The sequence below is a fragment of the Phoenix dactylifera genome, chromosome 3 (genome assembly GCF_009389715.1).
Source record: "Phoenix dactylifera cultivar Barhee BC4 chromosome 3, palm_55x_up_171113_PBpolish2nd_filt_p, whole genome shotgun sequence".
In the NCBI taxonomy this organism is placed as follows: domain Eukaryota; kingdom Viridiplantae; phylum Streptophyta; class Magnoliopsida; order Arecales; family Arecaceae; genus Phoenix; species Phoenix dactylifera.
The window spans coordinates 11,050,215-11,076,978 of NC_052394.1; the positions used below are offsets into that span (position 1 = coordinate 11,050,215).

At 37.3% G+C, this 26,764-nt stretch overlaps 1 protein-coding gene across 1 annotated transcript; it reads left to right on the plus strand.

The window, feature by feature from the left end:
- The first annotated feature begins 1,924 nt into the window (after window positions 1–1,924).
- LOC103699895 (nuclear pore complex protein NUP93A-like) lies at window positions 1,925–21,761 on the plus strand. Its single transcript, XM_008781891.3, is given in 16 exon segments — window positions 1,925–2,166; window positions 2,237–2,328; window positions 2,649–2,715; window positions 3,448–3,507; window positions 4,499–4,588; window positions 10,322–10,591; window positions 10,874–10,969; window positions 11,302–11,436; window positions 12,372–12,425; window positions 12,525–12,608; window positions 14,051–14,137; window positions 14,206–14,980; window positions 14,983–15,107; window positions 16,682–16,863; window positions 20,022–20,313; window positions 21,468–21,761. Coding segments are annotated over 16 exon segments (2,589 nt in total). The 5' UTR covers window positions 1,925–2,064; the 3' UTR covers window positions 21,546–21,761.
- The last annotated feature ends 5,003 nt before the right edge of the window (window positions 21,762–26,764 follow it).

Here is a 26,764-nt window from a genome sequence, read left to right on the forward strand (position 1 = left end):
TAAGGGTATATATACAAATAATACTTTGCGAGGGTATTCATGCAATTTCACAAATTTAGGAGGGTTTACATGCAAAAAAAATTCTAATTTTATTTTGACGCCGTGTAAACCTTTGAGATAATTACCAATAGAATACAAAAGAATGGCAAAAAAACAACTCAAGAAAATCATGTTATCTTTATTACATCAAGTAATCAATCTTTTATTGAGCTGATGAGCTATTCACAATCTCACCCTAACTTATGTTCTTTTATGGGATAACCACCTTGCCTTCATCCATTTCTTCAACAGATAATGTTTCTTTGAAATCATTGGAATGTTTGCCAATTGAATCACCTGCTAAAGAAAACAAAATAATTAAAACAAAAATCATCTTAGCAAGTTATTGAATCACCTGTTACGACATTCCATTTTTTTTTCGTGCTCAACCATGCCAACCTGAATAACTTTCTTAGTCTTTTTTAATTGAGTCTTTAAATTTTTGATAAAAGATATCATATAAATATCCCTCATTAATTTTTTGACAAAGGACAACTGACCCATACCCACTTTTTTCATCAAAGGATAATTTAGTAAAAATATTATATAAATAACATCCATTCTTTCATTCATTCCTTCTATAATAAATAGAGAAGAAAATCATTTCTATCCATCCTTCCATCTTTAAAAGGAGCAACAAGGGTGCCCTTACATAATCATATTCTAAAATGATTTTGTAAGAGTAAGATGTTAACTATCATTGGTAGAGATGCCAACAATCAAATGTTCCTAATTGCATGAGCTTTGGTTGAGGTGGAATGCAAAGACTCTTGATCTTAGTTAATTCGTCTTTTGGATGAGGATCTAGGGCTTAGAGATGGGCTTGGTTGGATAGTTCGTGACCAACATGAGGTAAAAGTTTACATTTTCGCTACTTGCTAATTTTATTATTTTCAAACTTTAACTTTTATTACATGTTTCTATGTAGGGTTTGATACAAGCAGTTAATGATTTGCTGCAACGTGCCAAATACACATATTGTTCAAGGCACCTCTATGGAAATTAGAGGAAGAGAACTTCCTTTTTTAGGGTTGCAAAGTGTATAACAAAATAAGATTCTTTGATGTCCTAGATTAGTTGAAAGAGCTATCAGAGGATACATGGAGAGACTTCACAAGAGTGAACCTAAGAATCTTTGTGAAGGTCTTCTTTCATCTATTTCCACGGTTTAATGTCATTAATAATAATATATCAAAAATATTCAACTCATATATAATAAAGGCAAAGGAGAAGCCAATTATTGAGATGCTTGAAGATATAAGGAGAACACTAATGGTTAGGATGACAAGGAAGAGGGAGGACATTGAGAAGTGATATATAAAAAAAATGCTCTTGGATTTAAGAAAAAATTGAGAAGAATAAAGCTGAAAGTGGGTGGTGTGAGACAATATATAATGGAGATATGAAGTATGAAATGACATACAAGTGACAATCTTATAAAGCTAATTTGTTGGACAGGACGTGTGCTTGCAATGTATGAAATCTGATAAGTATACCATGCATTCATGTCATTTCTGCAATATGTCATAAGAATGATGTAATAGAATGCTATACCAAAAATACTTTGGGAAGTTGCTAAAATTTATTCTTCAGCCTGTCATTGGAGAGTTGTGGCCCAAGAATGGTGTAGAGGTAGTGTTACGTCAATCTACGAGGATAATGCCATTTAGCACTTATTCACGGCAATAAGGTTTTGCTAATGTCCTTGGTCTGGATCTAAACATGTTTTTTGGTTGGATTTGCAAGGTCATGAATTGACCTCCTTTGTCCAAAAATTAACCAAATGGGCGTTTAGCCGTTTATTATAGGCAGAAACCCTGCCTTTTGCCCAAAATGAGCTAAAGAGTGCGATTACCGCCAATTAAAATTGAGCGCCGCTTCGCGTTTCACGTACACTCTCGCTCCTCTCTCTTCTCTGCTTTCCTATTGCTCAAATTCCCCCCTCCAGGCCGCGCCCGTTCGTGAACCAAAACCCCGCAGTAGGGTTTCGAAGGAGAACCCGGTCGAGGAGGAGGAACGGCAAAAATGGCGACCGACGCGGACATGAGCGGGTGGACGGATCTCCTCCACTCCTCCACCAAGCTCCTCGAGCAAGCCGACTCCTCCGTCCAGTTTCCCCCTCTCCAGGTCTTTCTCCCCCTCTCTCTGCGTCTCTCCGTATCAAGGGATTTCCTGATGGATTTCTTTGGATTCGCAGAGGAATCTGGACCAGTTGGAGTCGCTCTCGAAGAAGCTCAAGACCAAAACCCTACGAACCGAAACCCCCTCCCAATCCATCTCTGCAGTCAGGTCTCTATCTCTCTCTTGACTTATGTTCTCGAAAATTTCTATGGACTCTGTCACTATAGTTTAGGTTAGATTTATGCAGCTTGTATCAATTGTGGGCAGGTGTTTGAGTAAATTTGTACAGCTTTGTTAGTGATGCCATTGATTTTGTTTTCTTTTCCCCTGTTTGAATCCTACTGCTATGATATTAAGGGCCCAGTTATTTGGATCTTTTTTGCAAATATTCTGATCATCATTTCTGTGTTTTTAATAACTTTTTGTATTAAGTATGTTTATGTTAATTTATGCATGTAACTTTAGCATGAGAAGATTTGTTTGAACAGGCTGTTAGCTCGTGAAGGGATAAATGCGGAACAACTTGCTCGAGATCTCAAGTCTTTCGAACTAAAGGTGACGTTTTTGGGCTACGTTTATGCAATTTTTTATATATCAGAAAATTTTACATATAGTACAAATGGGGAAAATACCTGTTGATGCTAATAAATGGAGTTGCTGCCAAAAGAAAGCAAATAATCATTTGGAGGCTTAGGGTCTCCTTCTGCATTGCTTTTGTTTTCTATTTCTGTTTTCAAAGACTGAAGAAGAGAAACGATCCGGACAGTACAACATGTGTGATCAAACTCTGTTGTTTTTTTTTAAAGTCTCTAGATCTTTTGGTAGCAAAGATTTATTGTCTTCAAGATGAATGAAAATAAAAGCAAGATGCTAGCTTCAATATCTATCTCTATGGAGTATTTGACTAATTTGTAAAGAAATAAAAACACATAAACAACAATTATACCAAACACAAACAGCCCCCTAGATTTCTTACTATATTTATGTACTGGGGTGCTAGATTAGACTTTTGGATTTTGTACCTTTCAAAAGGCAAGGTCTCAATGAGTCATTTAGATTGATGATTTCTGCACACCTGATGACTGAAACTGTCTATACATATTTCCACTGCAAATTGTATTACTTGTGTGAACAATAACTAGGCACACTAGCCATACCAGCCTTGTTTGGATGTTCTGTAAATCTGTTTAATCTTCTATATGCTGTAATGCTTTAGTATGATGACCATAGCATCTGGTTGATGGAATCTCTTCATTAACATCCTATTTCTCACTTTTATTTGTGCAGACAACTTTTGAGGATGTATTTCCTTCTGAAGCAACAACTGTTGAGGAATACTTGCAGCAGGTTTTTTTTTCTAATAATCATTTTTAGTTTGAAATTTTAGGTTATTTCACTATGCCAGTGACAATTGTACTGTGAATGGTGTAATTTATCTTTATCTTTTTGGGTCACTAGAGGAAAACAAACATATTCAATGCTAGTCTTAAGTGTTCCATTTGAATATTTATATCTGGATAAAGTTTTTAGTTATTGAATAATGGAACAAACAAAATTCATGTATGACATATAATTCTGAAATATCTAGATAGGTAGGTCACTTTCATGAGGTGATGCATTAGCAGGCTACTAGAATACAAAATGATAACTCAGACACAACAAATAGACATTGATCATTATTTTTATCTAAGCAAACTAACTGCATCTAAATGGATAATTAGGATGAAACTAGAGATTTGGAAATTAATTTGAGCAGCTAATAACAGTCAGTAAGTAGATGGTATATCCCTGAAAAGAGTGATCAGCATCTGAAGCTAGTGAACATAGATTGTCCTGGTCCTGCAGTTTAGGAAACTACTTAAAGCTTTTAGTTGCATTTAGCTTTTGAACAGTTCTTTTGGATTTAAATGGCAGAATAAGAGGTCAATTGTTTTGCAATTTAAATAATAGAAAGATGTTCTTATTCAAAATTTTGTATTATTCTTTTATTTGGATAACTTTTTCGATGAGATGAATATGGCTTTTCATGATAATGTTATAAGCATTTATGTATAACAACATCTTGTTTCATTTGGTACTTTCTTTGTTGATTATTCTGCTGCATATAGCTTGTTCAACTATTGCAGCTGGGTCAATGTAGTATTTTGTTTTCTTTGTTCTTTATTTTACACGTGCTGATTCTGTGAGCATCATGAAATATCGGCAAAATAATTTAATGAACATTTTTGATGGATAATACCTGCAGAAAAATCTAAAAAATATTTGTTATGGACAATGTACAAATTTAATCAACATGTTTCATATAAATTTGATTAGCTGAACTGGGTTGTGCTAGTAGGTTCATGAAATGGCCATGGTCTCATCCATCCAAGAAGCTCAAAAGGACAACTTGAGAAGCTTCAATGATTACATGATGCAAGTCTTGGAGGTTAGCATGTTTTAATTGTTTCAGGTTATCTACACTAATTTTGTACCCATTTAACGTGTTGCATTTTTATTCCACTTGTACTTGTTACCATCATGAATAGGCGATATTTTTCTAAATTTGATCATTTGTGTTGCTTTGCATACAAGTATTTATTATTTTTTCTTTTTTGAGCCAGTACTTGTAGAAATTTTAGTAAATTTGTAACTATGTCTTTGTGGATTCCTTTAAATGAAGTTGGGATTTCCTTTGAAAGCTGTTTTATATGTTTATATATTTTATCTTAAGAGCAACTGTTAGATGAGCTCAATTAATACTTTTAATAAGCACATACTCTTATAGATGATAAATGGAGATGATCAGGACAACTTATGTAAAAGATCTCTTTCATACTATCTATTTTCAAGAATCACTAATAGATGGAACCAGGAGGATTCATTGGTTAAATTCCCTTTTTTTTCTTGGGTGACCATGGAGCTAGTTTTTGGTATCAGACAGTCTATCACATAATTAGATCATTGCCAGACAAATTCAAAACAAAAACTAGGATTATTTTGCAGTAAGGATGGTAGGTTGTTTGGGATATGCAAAAAGAGTGCGAAACATCTCATTGAGCATCTTTTAGTTCCCAAAGTTGGATTTATGTTTTACAGTTCCAAATTGAAGCACTCCATCAGAATAGATCAGAAAGTTGTTCATGGTGGGTGAACTTTAGAAGACAAAATGCATTACCTACCATGGTTATGTCCAAGATTTGCTAAGCCGGTACCAAGAACTGTACCGGTTTGGTAGGGAATGCATTCCATACTGAGACAAGATTCCAACACTTTTTCTTAGTTCTAGCCACGAGATTGCTTGAAACTAGGCGGTATGAGACGGTTTTGCTTGGTTCAGATCGGTTCAGCTCATATGCCAAACAAAACCTCGGTACCTACCAGTACCTTATCAGTACGTTATGTTATGGTTGTTACATGTGGTATGGGTGGGTTGGTACAGCAGACTTTGGTATATCTTTAACCCAAAGTCTATTAGGACATGGTGGCACAAGGGATTTCTTTCTTATGGGCATATTGAGGTCATCACTTTGATAGGTTTGGTGATTTGGTTGTTTAGTTAAGTCTGTTTGTCTGTCAATGTTCTGTATAACTGAGGAAGGGGAAAAAGGAGGTTGTATCTTTTATATCTGATATTTTTATGTATTCTTGGGTTATAGTCTTCTAATACTAGTTTTAACAATGTTTTTTGGGTCTGGTTCTGGGACTGCAGGTTTCTCTTTAAGGGCATTGAGTATAGTACATTGCTCCTTTCCTAATATCCTAATTCTTGCTAATTAGATTAACTCTGTATCTCTACTATGCTTCAAGTTGAGACCAATGTTTGAAAACTAGGTCTTGATTTTGACTGTTGAAAAATTCACCTGAATCATATGTCTGGAAAACACATACAATTTCATGGGCAACTATGGAAAACTTTTGCGTAAAAGCATTGAGCAATTTTGACCCTAAACATTATAATTTTGATTGCTTTTGTTCAACTTGGTTGGTTTACTGAACTTTGCATATGTTTATCTGCACAAATGAACACCAGTGCAAAATTTTTATATTGAAACTTGCATTGGCTTTTTGGGTAACAAAAGAATGAGCAAACCCAAACAAACATTGATAATGTTGATTTGGAATGTGTTAAAAACTTTTTCTTATAAATTTTGATTGAAATGGTTAAAAATCCATTCTTTCAAGCTAAGGTCCCACTATTTAGCTTCTGATTATGTGTGACCTTGAGCAAATTTCATCAGAGAAATATATATATATATATATATATATATATATATATATATATATTCAATTACCAGAAAATGTTCAGTTATCAAGAACTCAAAACTAGATAGACTGACTCTCTAAAAAGAAATGGTAAAATCAGGACACAGCTAGATGGCAATTAGGTTTGTGATATCTGTTGTTATCCATTTCATTCTAGCCACTTCAAGAATGCCTTATATCTCTGAGTTGATAGATATGATTGTTGAGGAGGTTAGAATGCAAGAGTGGTGTAGTTAGTCATTAAGAAAGAAGCATGCTAAATTTTAATTATAAGTTGTTGATTGATAAATGACAATATTTCTATCAGCTTCCCTCTATTGCGTCTGTGAAATCACAGGGCGACTGAGTCAACTATTCTGGTGGTGTAAAAAGAAAAGCATATTAGAAGCAACACAACAAAATGGAAGGCTCAGGGCCTGTTTGGCATTGTTGCTTTTGTTTTTGTTTCTCTACAAATTAGTGAAATACCACATAGAAAATGGTGTTGAAGATAGCATTTGCACAAAAGTTATGCTATTCCTTGCTTTTAGTTTCACTCTTTTTAGAAAGCAATTAATCGTTGCTACCAAATTCTCTAAAGATTGTATATAGGACAAAAAGTGTTTCATCATATATGTTTTTCAGTCCAGTTTATTTTTTTATTGTTTTTTTTGGAAACAAAAACAGAGAAAGAAAGCAGTACTATTTAACTATGTTGTATGCGTGGCCATGGGGTACATTTCCTTGAAGACCTTTCTTGTTCCATGTCCGAATATAGGACAAAGCTCAACTTCTGAGAAGTGAGTTGATTTGCATATTTATCTTCATCAGAGCCAGGGAACAAGAAATCATATAATAGATGCAGAATTATTTTCTCAAGGAGGTTGAGGTCATCTTGAAAATTATTGGACCCTTAACTAAGATGTTGAGTCAATGGGGATAAAAGGGTAGACAAGGACAACTAAAGTAGGTGCTGGACAAGATAAAAGTACCAAGTGGAGATGGAATCAAATGCCTTAGAGGTCACACCTAATGCTACAAAATTTAAGCTTTAGAATTAATTAGACATCCTGTTTCTTTGCATAATGAAATTTACGCCCATGGGGGGCTCTTGTAGTGCTTGTCTTTGTAATGGGGGTGAGTGGTCATGGAAACAAACCATGGCACCTGCCAAAAGGCTGCATGAGTTAAAAGGGAATACAAGGAGATTACACCTATATGGACCAGCAATTAGACACCCTACAAAGGACTAGAGCAAGGGCCAAGAACAGCGAATCACTTGATTAGAGGACTATGATCTCTTATGAACTGAAAGAAAAGCAAGATTGTTGTTATGTACCAAAAAGGAGGGGCAAAAGCAACAAAATTTCTAATTTATTGGTTGAGACAAGATTTGCCACACCAATACATACTGCCTCTTATTGGACATATGGTACTGTATTGGCACCGTATCGAGACTCGGTACGAGGAGGCATACCGAGTCTCGGTATGCCGAACCGATCCCATACCGGGTATACCAACATTGTATTCGTATATCGCTAGTACGGGGTCCAATATTGAGATTGTGAATCTTGAGCTATGCGTAAGAGTTGGTACCTCTTAGTTTTACTTATCTATGTCATTGATACAACACTCACTAGTACAGTACTGCCACAATAATTACTACAGTGCGGCTGCAATAATCTCTACAACATTTATACTATATGTAACGTATTACGTGCTAAAATGGTTGCTCCAAAATACAAAAGAATTTGATACACTCTGAAGTTTGAGTGAGCATATTATTTATTTACTTACTCCCAAATCCTGCCAATAAACAGTATCAGAACTTAAATCAAAATTTGATACAGATTCAGTCAATATGTCAGGTTGCAATGACATGCTCGGAGCTCTATTTCAGTTAGTGTTGGATGGACTAGACATGACATCGGACTTGTGTCCAAGTATTTGACTCGGCAAGAGGAAAAATGTGATACAGAGATATTAGGAAAAATATTTTTTTTTTGTGTAAAAGAAAATATTAACAGATATGATTTTATGGTATTCTATCATGCATGTTTCTTATCCAAACATCACAATTACCTTGAGAATTTTAGAAAACAGTGATATTTTTTAAAGCCATTTTAATTTCCACATTCTTGACCACTCTGTAAAAAGAACAAAAGCTCATGCTTAATACTATTATAGAACTATTGAAAGCAAGGTCTGTCGTACCACCTGGTACGGGGCGTACTGTACCGTATTGGAAAAAACCGGTATGAAATACCTCTTCAAGTTGGTACAAACCCCGTACCCCCTTACCAAGGTGTACCGCCCCGTATCGAGCGTACCTACTTATATCGAGGCATATCAAGGTGTGTGCAGAGATGAAAATTAAGAAAATGGGTAAGAGAGCTATTTTGGCATAGAAGTTTTTCGTACTGTACCATACCGTATCGATAAGGTACCGATATAGTATCCGGTATTGAGATTGTGGGCCTTGATTGAAAGAATTGAAACTCTTTCGCACTTTTTGAAAGCTCTAGCAGAAAAAATTGGTAAACATCCAAGTATCTGATGTGTATTCAATTCGTATATGTATCCAAAATGGATTCTGACACCTGGACTTGAGTGTCCGGGTAACACAAATTTGAATGTATCCTGCAGAGTTTGGTGCTTCGTTCGGATTCTAATTTCAGCAATTAGATATCTACTCCTATTTAGTGGTTTTCCATTTACGTCATTTACTTGTAGAGATGTCAACACTCCCCACATCATAAGTCTATGCAGACCTCCTATAAAAATAAATAACTGCAACTTAAAGGGTTGTGAAACAAAGCAATTACTATGAACATGATGGCCAATTGGTGACCAGTGGTTGGCTAGACATTCAGACAGGTTTTTGGTTCTCATCGCTTATGTTAGATGTGTCACGTATCATTTCTTAAATATTTCTGGTTTGATTATGATGCTTCTGTTTTGTGCATATGTATGCATAAAGCAGTTTTGATCAAATTTATTATCCTACTGATTGATGCTTCGCATAACCTGCTTATCTTCTTTATGGTTGATGTGTCAAGTAACCTGCGTATTTTCTTTATGGTTCAATAGCTAAAGACAATTATTTGCTATCCTTTCCCATGCTTATTGTTGTAAACATAGGTAATGGATATAAATAATTGTTAGCTTTTTGCTTGTCTACAGTGGTATTTGTAGTTTTGTGTTTACAACACTGATACATGATTAGGATGTAATAGCTGCTTTTATTTGTAATTACGTGTAGAGGTGATGGAAAGAATAATCTTAGAATTTTTGTATAGCAAAGAATATTCAGTCATTGGAAACTGCTGCTTACTCTTCTTTTCTTGTCTTCATTTTGATGTACAATTCATGTAAGTTTCGATGTTTCAGTGCTGGTATTTGTAGTAGTGTTTCCAACTCTGATGCATGATTAGGATGCGATAGCTGCTTTTATTTGTAGAGGTGATGGCAAGAACAATCCTAGGATTCTTGTATAGCAAAGAATATTCAGTTATCGAAAACTTCTGCTTACTTGTCTTTTCTTGTCTTCATTTTGACGCACAATTCATGTAAGTTTAGATGTTTCAGCGCTTTGCATGTAATATTACTTCTGGAATTTTTTTTTAATTATTGTTACCACCCCACCCCCACTACTATTACTCTCAATACAATGTTATTGTTATTATTATTGCTGTTGGTATTGATGTGGACGATGGAGCTTGCAATAGCAAGAATTATTTTATATGCTATCAAATGGAAAATAGTTTTTTGCTTTCTATGTTATATAACCATTTAAATTCATAGCTGTTCTACAATTATTTGAAGTTTCAGCTACCTGTTTAGTCATGTTAGACTGATTATCACAAAGTACTACTGGATACAAATTTTCTTACCAGCTCAGCTTGTTCTTCCCTGATATATCCATTGTGTGCTATAGGATGACTGGCAAAAGGAAAAGAGGGACTTTTTGCAAAGTTTAAGCCGATTATCCACATTACCCAGGACCAATACGAGTATTTTGAGCAGTCGTCTCTCCCATACTGGTCTGTTGTCATCCCATGCTTCCAGCCCTCAGGTTACTGTCAGTCCAGTTAGCATGGAGATTGCGCCTCTGGCTAATAAGTCTATAATTGAAAAGAAAGCTTCAGTTTATGCTGAGATCGTGAGGAATCTTAATGATGCAAGAGGTCGTGGATTGCCATTTAGAGTAAGTCTCAGTCTTTTATATTTTGCTGGTAGATTATTATTGCTTATCTTGGAGACAGACATATAGCTGCCTTGTTGGCCGTGACACCAGTCTCCTGGATCACTGTTTGACATCTTGTCAGTTGGCAGCTTCAGAGTGTAATCTGCCCCTCTCTTAGCTGCATTAACTTATGGTGTTAGTGACAAGTCTATTGGTTACCCAAAGAGATCATAGACAAAACTATTCTCTCTAGTTCACGATCCTGCAGTGGCAATAATCATCTTTTTTTTTCTTCTTGGCTAGCCTGCTACAGCATTCAGAGGAGCTTATGAAGGTTTAGGCCTTGACGTTTCTGGTACAAAATCAGTTACCATGCAGAAAATCTGGCACTTGATTCAGGTACAACCTTTGTGTTTATCATGTAATGGTACTTCTTTTCATTTGTGAATCCATAAGTCATTCAAGGGTGCCAGCTGGCCTGCTGGTAAAGTTTTTCAGTGATCATAGACCTCGGATCAATTCCCGCCTTCATCATTGTTTTGAGGGTTTGGGGGTATTAGGGAAGGACTATTCCTGTAATCAGCGCAAACACCTATGAGCTTCATCTATCATAAAGAACAATTTATGCTGAACAGATTGGTGGATGCTTGGTAGTTCTTATCATGATTTTTTTGATCATGTTTGTATCATTAAAAGCCTCATCAATTTGCTTGACTTAATTTATTATTCAGGCATTGGTTGGTGAGGATTCTAGCAGTCAGAGTAATTTGTCCAGGAAAATGTCACTGGTGAAAGGGGCAAGGCGCCACCTTGAGTGGGGTCATGAGAAATATATCTTGGATACAATCCAAAGCCATCCTGCACAGGTAACATTCTGATCTAGTCATGGTTTTTGTCTTTTTTACAGTGTCTGTATTGTCAAGGATCTCTTAATTCTTTCAACCGAGGGCCACTTAAAAATTGAGAACCACTTATCTCTATTATGATAGTCGTAACAAGTTCGTTTAGTTTACATTGTTGTCCATATGAACAAAATGTTTCTTTGGTTTAAAGTTCAATTCACTTATCTCCGTTCGTTATTATCATTTCATCTTTCGAACTTTGACAAGTCATGCTGTAACTTTATGTCCTTTAGTTTTTTGAGTACCATTGATGTGCTTGTTGCTCCAGTGTTTGATTTTCTCAAAGGCCGCCTAATGCTCAGTCCACTTGTCCTTCCCAGTTGGTTCCTTCCCTTTTTTTTTCTTGTTTTTATATGCTAGGTTTTAGTTTAAATCATTTGACTCATCACACAGATCTGATCATCTAATCAAGTTGACATCCTTGCCATTCAATTTGGTAGGGCCTGAATGCACATTGGAGGTGATTTTTAGGTTCCTTTGCATGTATCTATAGTATTTACCTTCCATTTTGCTTATGTGACTGTTCTTATGTTAAGGGTCTCGTCGACATAATTTGCTTGAAATTATATTCTTCCAATGGTTTTTCTAGAGCTAGCATAAGATGCCAATTAGTTTTTCTTAGGGCTTAATGCTGAGCATGCTAATTATACATTTTCAGTATTGGGTTTTCTCCCTTTAAAAACCCCTTGTAGTATTGCTTATTTGCTTTCTATATGCTGTTTTTGGTAGTGCCTCATGAACATATCTAAACTTTGTATAAATTCTTCTTTCTTGATGCTATACTGCAGGTTCACATTTCATTGTCTTTTTCTTGTTCTCTAGATGTCATCGTGAATTGAATATTTGATATAATTTTAACACTATGACAATGCATGCCCATTCTCAATGTGTGGTTGTAGGCTGCTTTAGGTGGGGCTGTTGGCAATCTGCAAAAAGTTCGAGCATTTCTCCGGGTTTGTTGGTTCTCATGTTTTATTTTGCTCTCCATTTGCTGGTGCCTTTGAGGATTCCTTTCATACTTAAGCAAGTTATAAAGTCTAGTTTATTGACAGGTCCGCTTAAGGGATCATGGCGTGCTAGATTTTGATGCAAGTGATGCACGTAGGCAGCCCCCAATTGATACAACTTGGCAACAGGTTTTTACTTGCGTAGTACTCTCTGTTTCCATGGTTGTGAGCCAGCTTTAGTTTAACCTGTTCTATTTTCATGTTCATATTGAATCAAGGATTCAAGTATAATGTATCAAAATCAAGTCTGATAAGGGTTTGATTCTAGTATAGGGTGGATTGCTAATTGTCATGCTTTGATCAAGAATTGGATGAACCAACTTGGAAGAGTAAAATGCAAATGAAAAAGGGGAAATGCTAAAAATGCAAGGCGGTACCTGAGATGATAAATACTAATCGAAAAATAATACAATACTGACTAGTTTCCATACAGCGACTAATGTATAAGATATTATTCAAGCATTTGTTTTTTTTACAAGTTGATTTAATTTTAAATATTTGATATGCAACGGAACAGTTAGGCGTACGACATGCAGAATAACTATATAAGTTGATGCTTGTGGATACATCTTCTTGTGAGAATGAGTCTTGTATCAGATTTTTTTATTGTATGCTTAAAAATTTTATACAAGTTCATAGTCTTTGAGTTCTCTTGATTTTGGTGAAATAGGATCAGATGTTTTTTTAGCATGTGAGGACTTTTATTTGCAGAAATACTTATTATGATGATTGTTCGCCAAGGTGGGGTTGTAATTCACCTGAGCCTCGGTCTTTGAGCTCAGGCTTGTCTTGAAGGCTGATTGATTTTAAGCTGACTCAACCTGTTCAATGAACATCTCATTAAAGGGCTTATATGTTCGTCTGAGAGTGCACATGCATGCATGCCTATATGTGCGCAGGGTGCATGCTTGTCTACCTTGAGCTAGTCTCATTAGAGTTATTAGATGTTGATCTTACAGATGATGTAGGCCTCGTTTGGGGGAGCTTTTGGTGCTTTCTGGCCGTCCAAAAGTATTTTTGGAAGAAAAAAGATGTTTGGTAAAAATTTTGAAAAGCTGTTTTAGCTTTTTCAGAAAGCTGAAAACAGCTTTTTGAGAGAAGCTCCATTTTGGAGCTTTCCGAAAATGCTGTTTTCAGCTTTGTCGGAAAGTTTTTTTTTTTACCAAAATACCCCCAGCTAAAATTTTTTTCCTCCCAAATAACTCCATCCCCCAGCCTCATCCTCTTCCACCCACCCCCCTCCCTCCCCCTCTTCAAGCTACCCTCATTTGCTAACTGGGTGAGCTATTATTAAGCCAGGAATGTAGCTAAGCACAAGTTGCTTTCAAATGGCTCTCTCCATCAACAGCCCTATACAGTAAGATTAGGTCAAAGGCAAAATTTGTGTAGTTGTTTGAGAACTTAAGCTCTATCCGCTGCATTAATGATTTCCAAGATCTCACTAGATTCTCTTTGATCATTCTTCTTAGCCATTATTATTGTTATTAGCAAATTTTGCTAACACTCTTTTCCTCACATGCATAAGTTCTTGTGACCACCTGTGATGAACATCCTTTCTTGTGACCATGCAGATATATTATTGTTTAAGAACCGGGTATTATGACGAAGCAAGAAATGTTGCTCAATCATCTCGTGCTGCACGCCAGTTTGCTCCTCAGGTACAAATTTTTCACTGTTCATGATCAAATGTTTCTCAGTTCCTTGAGCCAACAATATTTGGTGGCAGCTTGCAGAGTGGATCACAAGTGGAGGTCTGGTATCACAAGAGACTGCCACTGCTGCTTCTGAAGAATGTGAAAAAATGTTAAGAATGGGTGATCGAGCAGGTCGACCTGGTTATGACAGGAAGAAGCTGCTACTTTATGCTATAATTTCTGGTTGTCGCCGTCAAATTGATAGATTGTTTAGAGATCTACCGACACTTTTTAATACCATAGAGGATTTCTTGTGGTTTAAATTGTCATCGGTACGGGACTGCGCTGGTGGAACCTCTTCTGTTGTGTTAAGTGAAGGCTTGGTACCATATAGCTTGGATGATCTCCAAAGTTACTTGAATAAATTTGAACCATCATACTATACCAAAAATGGGAAGGACCCACTGGTTTATCCTTATGTGCTACTTTTGAGCATTCAATTACTTCCAGCAGTCCTATACTTATCCAGGGAAGTAGGGGAAGACGGTTATAACATTGATGCTGTACATATTTCAATTGCTTTAGCAGACCATGGAGTTCTTTCTGAAGGTGTTGGAACTAGCCATAAGATAGGAGTTATGGATACTTGTGCTGAAGTTGCCAGCATAATACGCCAACATGGTTCCGTCTACTTACGTCATGGTAATCTTGAACTAGCTTTGGAATACTATGCACAAGCAGCTGCTGCAATGGGTGGAGGGGAGATGTCATGGATTGGACGAGGAAATACTGATCAGCAAAGACAGAGAAGTTTGATGTTGAGGCAACTGCTCACTGAAATACTGTTACAGGATGGAGGTATTTTCTTTTGCTTGGTCCAAGAGATGCTGGGGAAGAAGCGGCACTTAGTAAATACATTTTGGATTGGAAAAGCCGACAACAGTTTCTACTTGAAGCTGCTCATCATTGTCAAGAAGCTGGGCTCTATGACAAAGTACATCCTTCATAATTCTTCATTAATCTAAATATGAGGTTTTCAAGTGCATTTTGAAGTTTGAAATCTACTGTTTCATGCATATCTATGTCAGTTTACTGTTGACCTTGTCATCACCACACTATCTTGCTTCTCTTCTGGGTTCATGGAAGATTATGTTGTGATGTAGATTTAGCAGGAACATACGATTGGAATAAAAAATGGTGGATAAATTTGTGATTCCTGTTACATGCTAACTCCGGTGTCATTTAATCTTTCATAAAACTGTTTGCTCCAATTTCATCCATGTTGAATTAGGCTTCTCTTTCCTCTTTCATGACCCTCTAGTGCAAATTTAAGCACCTGTTCTTCAAGGTCCCATTTAAATTTTTGTGTATGTGCACGAATCATCCATTGATTCTCCATTATATTGTTCTCAATTGATGCAACTCTTAAATTTTTGTTGTTCTAATCCCTTTTGTTCTCCTTCCCAGTTTTACATCTACCTTAACTTTCTCATCTCCATCAGGTTAGTCTTTTTGGCTTGACCAATATAACTTATCACATTACTACATTGCGAGAGCATTGCCGTTTCATAAATTTCCTTTAATTCACCAATGGCATGGTTATTGACCACCATAGAAGCACCTCCACCTTATCCATATATATCAAATTTTGCTAGTTACATCTTTACAACCTATTTCTCTTTTCTTTTGGATATTGGATTTAACAAAATTAATCACATGATTTCTCCTGGCCATGAACTTGGGTAAGTCCTGATTTCCATTTTCATTTTTACTATACTGCAATTCCATATGGTCTATTTTTTTCTATCCTGCACTACTCATGTTTGCAACTTCGCATTGATTGTATCCTTGTGCCATAACCAATAAATACGTTAGCTGGATCTTTTGGCTTATTCTATAGTACCTGTTGACACACAATGGATACGGGCAGTTGTATGAATAATGGGTTTGCATCTGGAAGAAAAAAAAAAAAGAGATTCCAAGGATCTGATATGCAGACAGGTGTTTGCACCTGATGACTGTATTGAGGCTGCGCAACATAGATCAACACTGTATCACCTGCAAAAGTTATATGACACACCGCTATACACTTTATTGCAAATTTGTCTATCTCAAGAGCATACAGCTCTTTGCTTAATAGTGACCTTTGATGGAGACCATGGACTGTTTAAATGCACCATTCTTCAGTGCCCCCAATATCTCTTCTGGTATTCTATCATAAGTTTCTCTAGCTAATGAAGACTGCACTAATATGGTCATGCAGGCAGCCATGCTTCTGTACACACACACACATGTTGCAACACTTTTGCATTTCCCAGGGTGGCTTTTTATAAACCTGTATGATGATGGTTTAAACATCCCATGCTACTCTATTATGCTCATTTATGGATTACGATGTAAAACATTAGAGACTGCATGTGGCTATTGTGCTTACCAGTTTGATTCTATCAATATTGATGGTGCTATTTTTCTTGCTCGGCTCTTTCGTGGAAGTTGTTTTAAATTTTTTCTATTGTTGTTCGTTGACTTTCTTATCATCTAGCTTGTTCTCCACTTGAAACTTTGCAGTCTGTAGAAATCCACAAGAGAGTTGGAGCTTTTGCTATGGCATTAGAGACGATCAATAAATGTCTTTCAGATGCAATCTGTGCAATGTCGCGTGGTAGGCTAGATGGTGACAGTCGAGCTGCTGGTCTAATTCATTCCGGCAATGATATACTGGAGACATTCAAATATTCTCCTGAAGCCAGGTCATTCTTGTGCTTGGACTATGACTATGGAACTTTTGCCTTAAATTTAGCTTGAATGAATTGCCAAATTTTCTATTTGTTGCATCAACATTTCCTGCTATATTTCTTATCTGTATTTTGGAGTAAAACTGCTAGGGAGGGAATACCTAATACTACTATTTCTGCCATGACCAATCTTTATGCACGGCTAGATATGTCTAATTTCAGACAATGTTTCCTACAATTTTTCCATTGATCACTACTGTTTATGAAGCAAAAGGTGTCTGTTTTATTTCAAGTAATATCTTCCCAATTTAATATGTTGCCTTCCTATGAATATATTAGTTTTGCTCGTGTTTAGTTGATTTAGCTGCTCCGGTTACAAGGTTATCCCAGTTCATTTTGCTTTTGGGCTTAAGACAAGTGCTGAAGTATTGTATTGCGTAAAAATACAATGAGAAAAAAGTACATTTTGAAACAATAACTGTACTATTCAAGTGCTAGCAGAACTCCTTTCTCTATACTATATCTGTCCGCCAACATTGTTAATGTCTAGAAGGAAGCTGCAAGGTGGAGCCAATATAGGTAGAGAACCTGTGAAGTCAATATTTTGCTAATATTTTCCTTTCTCCAATAACCACCAAATATGATCCACCTTCCACTTAGAGAAATTAGATAAAGCTTCGGCTTATAGTTATGATTTTTGCTAATCTTGGTCATAAAGACTCCCATGCGGGACATAATGTTGGATATTGTCATCATTTTATGGGTGAAAACTTTTTCAAGACAGCCTTACTGATCATTAATATGGTAATTATTTAATGCATCTTAAGATGTCTGCATAACTTGATGGGGCTTGAAGTCAATCATGCCCATATTGCTTTACTAACAAGGATGGCCACCATGTTTTTGGCATAACATGTGTTTTTATTCATGGTCATATATGCTCGACCTGTTTGCATATGATATCTCTATAAGGTGATTATTACAATTTGACATTAGAGATCTTAAAGTTCTCTTTTACCCATACATTACTAGCATAATAAATGACCTATATTTTGACAAATACTTGCAACTTGGCCTCTCGCTTAAAATATTTATTGGAGCTTATTTAACTTTAGGTACTAGTGATGCTTGGGTGGCATTTGATCTCTTCCATTCTCTTTTCATTTCATTTGTTTTTTTTGTTGCGTTGGGAGTGGTTGTTTGGGGTAGGGGGAATTCTTCCATGTAAAAGTGATAGTAACATGTGAAAAAGTTTCACGAGTTCAGCATGATTATTATGATTGTTGTGCCTTATGCAGAGAATATTTCATTGACGAATTTATTCTTTCCAGAGAAGCATAAGCTTCATAAATAGGTTGGTTAGTATCATATTGGTGATGTAACTCTATGAGAAATTTGTTATTAATAGAGCTTGAAACAAGTTTTCATGCATGGACTAGAGTCTCATGAAATAGGATGAGGAAGTGTAGCAGACTCAGATGTGGCAGTGGGAGGCAACAATCTTAAAAAATCATAAGAACCTAAAGTGTATTTGGAGAAATTTAATGAAGTACTATTGCACTTCATAAACCAAGTTGATGTTTGATGGTTTCATAATCTATACATATTTATCTACCTAGATTCAAAGAGTCATTATTAGAAGTAGCACTATTTTGTCAAAAAGTGTCTAATTAATTCTTCTAAGAACTGCTATTATTACTATTTGAAACTTGGAAGTAAGGTTCGCCGTCTCGGTACCGGACCTCGTATCGGTGTCACACTAGCATAATGTTGGTACGGTACGATATGGATTTTTTTTTGGCATACCGAGCGTCGGTATGTCACCTGTACTAGGTATCGGTACCGAATGGCTACGATGCGGCATGCCCCGTACTGCTCGGTTTGGGCTGGTACAACGAACCTTGCTTGGAAGTGTAGCCCTAGAAATCCAAAGAGATAATTTGTGAGATTGAGAGATGAAAATGCGAGTTGTATGATATTTTCTCAAAGTCACATTTGCAATTTTTCTCTTAGGTTTTCTCCTTAGAAAATCACAAGCACGCTTCCTATACCTATTCATCTTGTACCTACGAATTTGATTGAGCTGTGTCTGGGGGACATGCCCCACCCTACCTTTAACTTGGAAAGATATCCTCTGTTTAAACTGGATAAAGCCCTGATTTTCAGAGGGGATAAGCCAAATGAAATGCCAAGGTTGGTTACCTGTTATGCAAAAAATTAAGTAAAGCAAAGGAATTGAAACATTCACTAGATCAAAGATCCCTATATGACCACATAAAATATATTAACCTCTGCAGTAGCTGGAGGAAAAAAATTAGCCTTTTGGCAATGGAGGTTCATCCAAAGGCATAAATCACTGACCTAGGTTCGGGCCATAGATAAGCAATTTAAAATTCCTCATGGCTAAAAATGCTGCCTGGAGATTGAGAGTAACTCCAATGGCATCTATATAAATTGTGCTAATTCTAATTGAAATTTTCATATGATAAGCCTTCTCGAATATCAAGATCTTCAACCTAATTCTTTTTTGGTTGCAGTTAATTCTCTTAGCCCCTCTCTTTTGCATCAACCTTCAACTTTCAAATTATAAGGTGAGAGGTTTGTAATTCTGGCATTGAGTAGATGGGATATTTGCTGATCACTGAACTCTGAATCTCTCTCTCTAGATATCCAATATGCCTCACCCTTGATTGAGTGCTTCTGAAAAGTCTCTGGTAATTAATTTCTGCAAAATTCATTTCCCCTAGTTAGTAACCATGGGGATGCTAAATGGCTGGCTTAGGGTCTTAAAGTTTAAGCCTGTGAGATATAAGGATTGAATTGGATCCATCAAAATCATCATCTTAAGATATTCTTCTTTATAACTTCTGCAAAATTCATTTCCACTAGTTAGTAACCATGGGGATGCTAAATGGCTGGCTTAGGGTCTCAATGTTTGAGCCTGTGAGATAAGGATTGGATTGGATCCATTGAAACCATCATCTTAAGATATTCTTCTTTATAGGATCCATATTTTATGCAAAATCTTAAAATATTCTTCTTTATATGATCCATATAATTCAGGACAATACAAATATCTGTATTCTTAAAATTTCGTGCCATGCTGGCTTCGCCTTTATTTCAATAGACCTATTGTCTAACTTTGGATTGCTTAATTTTTTTCGTTTTTGCAGCCTTCATGAAAAGGAACTTATTTCTGAACAGCAAACAGTATTAAGGCAGCTTGAAGCTATTTTATTTGTCCATAAGTTAGCCAGAGCAGGCCAGCATGTGGATGCTTTGAGAGAGATCACTAAACTCACTTTTCTTCCATTAAATCCTCGCGCACCAGATGTTACATTTGATGTCTTCCGGAATTTATCTCTTCATGTACAAGCATGTGTACCAGATCTCCTCAAAGTTGCTCTAAGTTGTCTGGACAATGTTACAGACACTGATGGAGCACTCCGTGCATTGAGGTCTAAGGTGTGCCATCTATCTATATTTTTTATATTAGTTTTTCTAAATGATAGCATATATTGAATAATAAAAGTTTAGAGTGAACAAGGATAAGGACACAAATGATTGATTCCAAGAAAAAACATTTTACCTACCTGTACCAAGGTTTGCATAACATAAATGTATTTCTTGTATGACCCAAGAGACTGTTAATTACAAGGGAAGTAGAGCAGCCAAATTAAAATAGTAAATTTTTGATGATGAGAAAATATGATTCCAAAAACCAAACCTCATAGAATGATGGATTTTGATTATGTTTTTTTTTCTCTAATTAAACAATTGTGTTTTCTGAAAATCACAGTGGCCTGGTTCTTTATTGTCTGGCTATCCTTGGTTCTTTATTGGTTGGCTGATTTTGCTCTCTCTCGTAAGAAAGTACTAACTACTGTGGCCCTTCATTAGTGTTCTACTTGGCTTTATACTTGAAACCCATATAATCCTCCAGTTGAAGGATTTGACCTGAAATTAAATAAAAACTGTAACCCTTTGTGCAGTTATATTTATTGTTCTAATTTAAAATTTTCTTCTTGCATGTTCTTCTGTCGGGCCATATAGCTGTTCTTAATTGTATGCTGCAGTTATAGTGCTGATTGCAGTGTTTGAAAGCTGATACGTTGATTAGAGAGAAGGGATACCCACTACCATGGATGGAAATGGTTTTGAGATGTATCACTACAAAAAAGTTTAGGCAACTTGGACTATATTTGTTTTACCAGAAACCATATTTTTTGGAAATATTGGTAGGTCAAAAGCTGCTCCTTTGCTTTCTACTTGCTAGTTCTGGCATGTGCAATGCACGTGATAGAAGGCATGGAGGCTGGGATCTTCCATCTGGTTAGAAAAATTTCGATCATTTATGTTAACACTTAAAGTTTAGGGAGGGGCATATCTTTTGTTTCGCTCCCTCAAGGTAAGAATTGAATGTTTGGTGCACATTTAGTTAAGATAGGAGTAGGTGCAATGGCGTCCAGGGGTTTCTGTGGGGCACTTTGGAGCTTTCATTTTATATATTGAATTAAAATTGGGGCGTTATATGTGTATGTTGGTGCATGCATTCACATGCTTGCATGCCTTCATTTTTCTTGCTATGATTCCTGATGCTTGTTACTTCGGCCTTGCAGATTGCAAACTTCGTAGCAAACAACATGACCAGAAATTGGCCGCATGATTTGTATGAAAAGGTTGCTCGAAGCATATGAAAAATATGCTGCAATTTGAGTTGGAAAGAATCAAACAGGCTCATTATGGAATATGTTTAACATGTGTTGCAGACCATTTTGTAATCTGATGTCATTTCCCTCAGACTAAGAAATAAACAAGATTTTGTCCAATGTTGGTCTGTTTACAGTGTTTCTGTATTGATTGTGTGCTGAAAATTTATGTAATTCTAAGCCCTAGGCTTTCTATACGGTTTATTTTTCTTATTCTAGTGGTAGGAATCTTCAATTTAGGATGGTGCACCCACCCCTGAAACTCAGACACATGCCTGCACACGCTTGCTAAATATATTCTTACTGAACTTTTCTAAAGATAAGAACGTCAGAAATGATTAAATGTCCAATCTATTGGCTGATGCTTAAGTAATTTTCCCAATCCCCCCTCCCCCCCTAAATTGCATTTCTAATCAATTAAAAAATCTTCCCATGCGGGCACAAGACAAAATCATATGAAGTGGTTTTTTTTTTTTTTTTTTGCTATATCTTCTATAGCGAAAATCTTAATGTGGAAATGAAAGAGTTATATTGAGAGAAATTTTCTTACTAATGGAGTCTATCTATTTTGTAACTTAAAAAAACAAAAGAAAAAGAAAATCATGATATGTGCGTGATGAGCTGAGGTTGTCTGCTTGGCCGCATCCTGTCTTCTGTTTTTATCAAGCTTTTCTTTGTTTGTCTATGAGATTTTTCTCTATCCTTTCATGGGATTTTTGATTCAAATGAAATTAGCAGGTTATTTCAAGGATTATAAAAGTTCTGTATTTCTTTTTAGATGCAGAACTTGGAATTTATGTAATATAGAGTGTGAGGCTAACGCACACTTGATAGCTTGCTAATATATATTTTAAGTTTTTTTAATATATATCTAGCAACGGTCTAATATATATATTCAGGTGAATTGATGCACAGTTTATATAACATAATATTCTTGGGTACATGGTTAGACAATACATATTTTGCATGTTAGTCATCCAATGATCCAATATATACTTCCATGCAAATCGATATATAACTTTTAGAATACAGTGTTCATAGTACATGGCTAGGTGAAACACGCTTATTAGCTTTTGGATATATATTATAAGCATTTTGGATATATATTTGGAAACGATTCAATATACATTTTTAGACAATCGATATGATATTCATTAATATATAGTACGGTCAAGTAATACACATCTAGCAAATTAGTTATTTGGTAACTTAATATACACCTCGATAAGAAGGAGGAAAGCTTCATGACGGACGAAGAGAGAAGATGCAGGCAGATGAATGACCTCAACTCTTCAAGTGTGTTTTGCAATTTTTTTTTTCTATTGTATATTTTTTTTGAAAAAATGAAACGAGGTAGTAAAAGGAGTTCCAAACCAATGGCTTTCAGTTTCCACGTAAAGAGGCATCCTGTAGAAGATGTGGCCAAAAATACGAAAGTCGTGGAGTTTTTGCGCGGGAATTACTTAAAAGACCGATTAGGATATATCGGGTATTCAGGGAAAAATATGTGAGCAATAAGGTAATTCCGCAAGGAGAGCTAGGGTTTGGTGCATATCGCCAGAACCCCCACCGAGGGGTGGTTCTATATACACCCCCCCTATTGCTCAGGACACCCCCCAAAAATTAAAAAAAAATTAAATACTCTCTACACCCCCCCATTTGCTAAGGACACCCCTAAAAAATTAAAAATTCCTAAATTACCCCCCACCCTCCCCACCCCCTCACCTAAATTGCTCTCTACACCCCCCAAACCCCCCCCACCCCGCTCTTCCCCTCCAAAACACCCGCCGGCTTCTCCCTTCCGCCCAAAAAACCTCGCCTCAAGCACCTCACCGGCGGCCAAATCCCCTCCGTCTCCCTTTGAACTGTTCCGCCCAAAGCACCTCGCCAACGCCCAAAACCCCCCCGTTCCCCCTTCTCCCTCTCGTCGCCGGCATTCTCCCGATCTCCGACCACCTCGCCGGCTTCTCCTGGAACCACTTCCCTGGCCATCTTCCGAGCAACGAGCACCTCGCCGGCGCCTCCACGACCACCTCGAGGTAGCTCCCCCCCCCCGCCTCCCCAAATCGTTCGGCACTGGTTCTTTGAACCAGTGCCTTCAGTTCGGCCCCATGGGGCCGACCAAAATACATTGGTTCGGCCCCATGGGGCCGACCCAATGTATCTTGGTCCCCATGGGGCCGAATCCAAATTTTTTTTTTTTTTTTTCTGTTGCTAGACTAAGGATTATTTTTATTCCCAAATTTTAGCCTAGATCACGTCCTTAGGGTGAATTGGATACCCAACATCAAGGACAAGTTTTTCATTACTAGATTAGATAGTAATTTGAGAAGTAGGGATAATTTAGAATCATTATCATATAGCATTAACATGGTGCATCCAAATATGATGATCTTGTTACCTTCATCGATGTCATTCTTGATCTTGGAATGATTATCTCATATCAAATGCTCTATCAAATAATAAAACCACAACATTAGTTAACGAACAAAAACTAAAAACAAAAACTAAGAACTGCGGCATAGTTTTAGGTAAAGTCTATTATTGAGTTATGTCTTGAGTTTACGAGTCGTATACTTTTGAATTATCATTTATGTATGCAATTGAAGTAACATTGAATTATTTATCACAAAACCCAATTATGTAGATTCCAAGAAGTAACTTGTTTCTTTTTTGGCTTGTTTTATCATTTATCATTTATGTATGCAATTGAATTATTTTCTTTGATATAGCCTAACATTGAATTTCTATATTTTCAGACATGGATCCCGGTCCCTCCAGAGTTAGATCTACGGCGTCAGCTAGGAGACGTCGTGCTAGGATTGCTTCTCCCGAGCCTGCTCATATGCCATCGCCCTCTCCTGAGTCAGAGCATGATGATATGCCCGCTAGGGGCGAAGACGATGAGTCCATTGGACCATGTCCAGGAGGTCCAGAGGATGAGTCCGTCTTGATCAGTTTCAGGACGCATATAGCAGCTTCCATCTGGAGGCAACAGGTATTGTTTATTTGTTATAGCATTATATTTTGTTTATTGATGTTTTATAAAGTAGTAGTAATTATACATTTATATTACAGGAACGGGCTCCACTAAAGTGCATGAACCATACTGCCAAGGTTGGTGAATGGAAGTGGTGGTCTTCAAACCAACCAAATACCAGGTTCAAAGCACTATTGAGGCAGTCGGGCCTCATAGAGTTAGTACAGTGCTCTTATCGATTCACCGATAAGATTCTGATTTCGGGCTTCGTAGAGAGATGGCAGCCCGAGACGAACACCTTCCATATACCATTTGGCGAGATCACTATCACGTTGGATGATGTATCCGCCATTTTAGGGATTCCTGTCGCAGGTGCCTCAGTAGCAGTTTCTCCTGAGAGGATGAGTGATCGGGATGCTGAGGAGCTACTTGTGGAGTTGTTGGGGGTGTCAGCTGGAGACGCGCGTCAGGAGGTACTGTCATCGCGCGGTCAGTCTGTGAGGATGGAGTGGCTGAGGACTCAGTTTCACTCTGTATCTGATAGAGACAGCCAGCAGAGGATAGAGTGTGCAGCACGAGCCTATTTGTTATTTTTGTTAGGCTGCACACTCTTTGCTGATAAGAGTGGGACCAGGGTGCCTATAGCGTATCTGTGTTTACTGCGGGATCTGGATAGGGTGAGCACATATGCCTGGGGTACAGCTGCCTTAGCATATTTGTATCGGCAGTTGGGGATTGCGTCGAGGTCATCAGTGAGACAGATCAGTGGTTATATGACGCTTCTGCAGGCATGGATTTATGAGCATTTTCCAGCACTCAGTCCTCACCCGTCGCTTGAGTATACTGATGCCAGTCCCCGCGTGCACCGCTGGATGCCCGGTACTCCATCCCGTACCACGATGGACCATTTAGTGGTTCTACGTGAGTCATTGGACCTTTTGAGCATCGATGAGGTACGTATCATATTACCATTTGCTTGTGTTTGTCAGTACTTTTAATATGCGATATAGTATAAAACTGAAATGGACCTTTTGTTTTGCAGGTTATTTGGGATCCCCATCATCGGCTTCGGGGAGATCGCCCATATGTTGATATCGCATTTTTTAGTGGCTCCATCAAGTGCCTTGATATCGTAGAACCCTATCATCCAGAAAGGGTTCTTAGACAGTTTGGTCGTATTCAGACCATCCCTCGAGCGCCACTAGCCCCTACGCGAGCCAACAGAGGTTCCACAGCAGGCTCGTACCGGATACATTACTCCTATATGGATCAGCTTTGGGAGCGGTGGGAGGACCACGTGCTGAGCCAGGCGAGCAGGAGCCACCCAGTTACCCGGCCATCAGACAGCGTACCGGGATACATGGAGTGGTATCTCCGTATCACGCACGTTGCAGTTCAGCCTCCTCATCTGCGCTCGAGTACTCATTCTGGAGCTAGGGGAGGTCATGATGATGCTGACATGCACCGGCGGCGTATTGCAGATGCACTCGGTATCAGTACCGACATTGTACGGATGGGTCCCTCAGAGGCTACGTCACTAGGTGCCGGGCACCTATTTCATGCTATTTGTCAGATGCATCAGTTACTTCTGGGTGATGAGCCTGGCCCGAGTACAACACCCTCTCATTCGGATCCAGCACCCTCTCATTCGGACGTACAGCAGTACACGCGTCGACGACGGCGTCATAGGGATTGATGATGGAGCCTTTATTTTGATTATGTAGCTTCGACTTTTTTTTTTTGTGTAATTTGAAACTGTTGATATTAATGAAAAATATATATTTTTGGTACATTTACGTGTAATCTTTGTAAAGCCTGGCCCGTTCTATTTTACACAAATATAACAGTGCACATAACAATCAATCTAACAATGCGAAGACAGATATTTTTTGATTTATATTGATGATGGAGTTTCACAGTACATGACTCTAAGAGCCCAAAAAAATTTACAACTTTCAAAAATTGTACATATATAAACAATCAATCTAACTCTACTGTCTCGCTAATTATAACATTAGGTGAGATGCTCTCTTTGAAACTGTTGAATCCGGGCTTCATATGAATTTTCCCATCCGGTAGCACAAGGAAGATGATATTTTCGCCAGTTGGTCGCTACTGGCGGAACGGGATGTCCCGGCAATAAGAACACCTTCAAAATTAGAAATAAGAAAATATTAATAGCTACAAAATTATAAATAAGCGAAATTAAATAGGCAAAATTAAATAT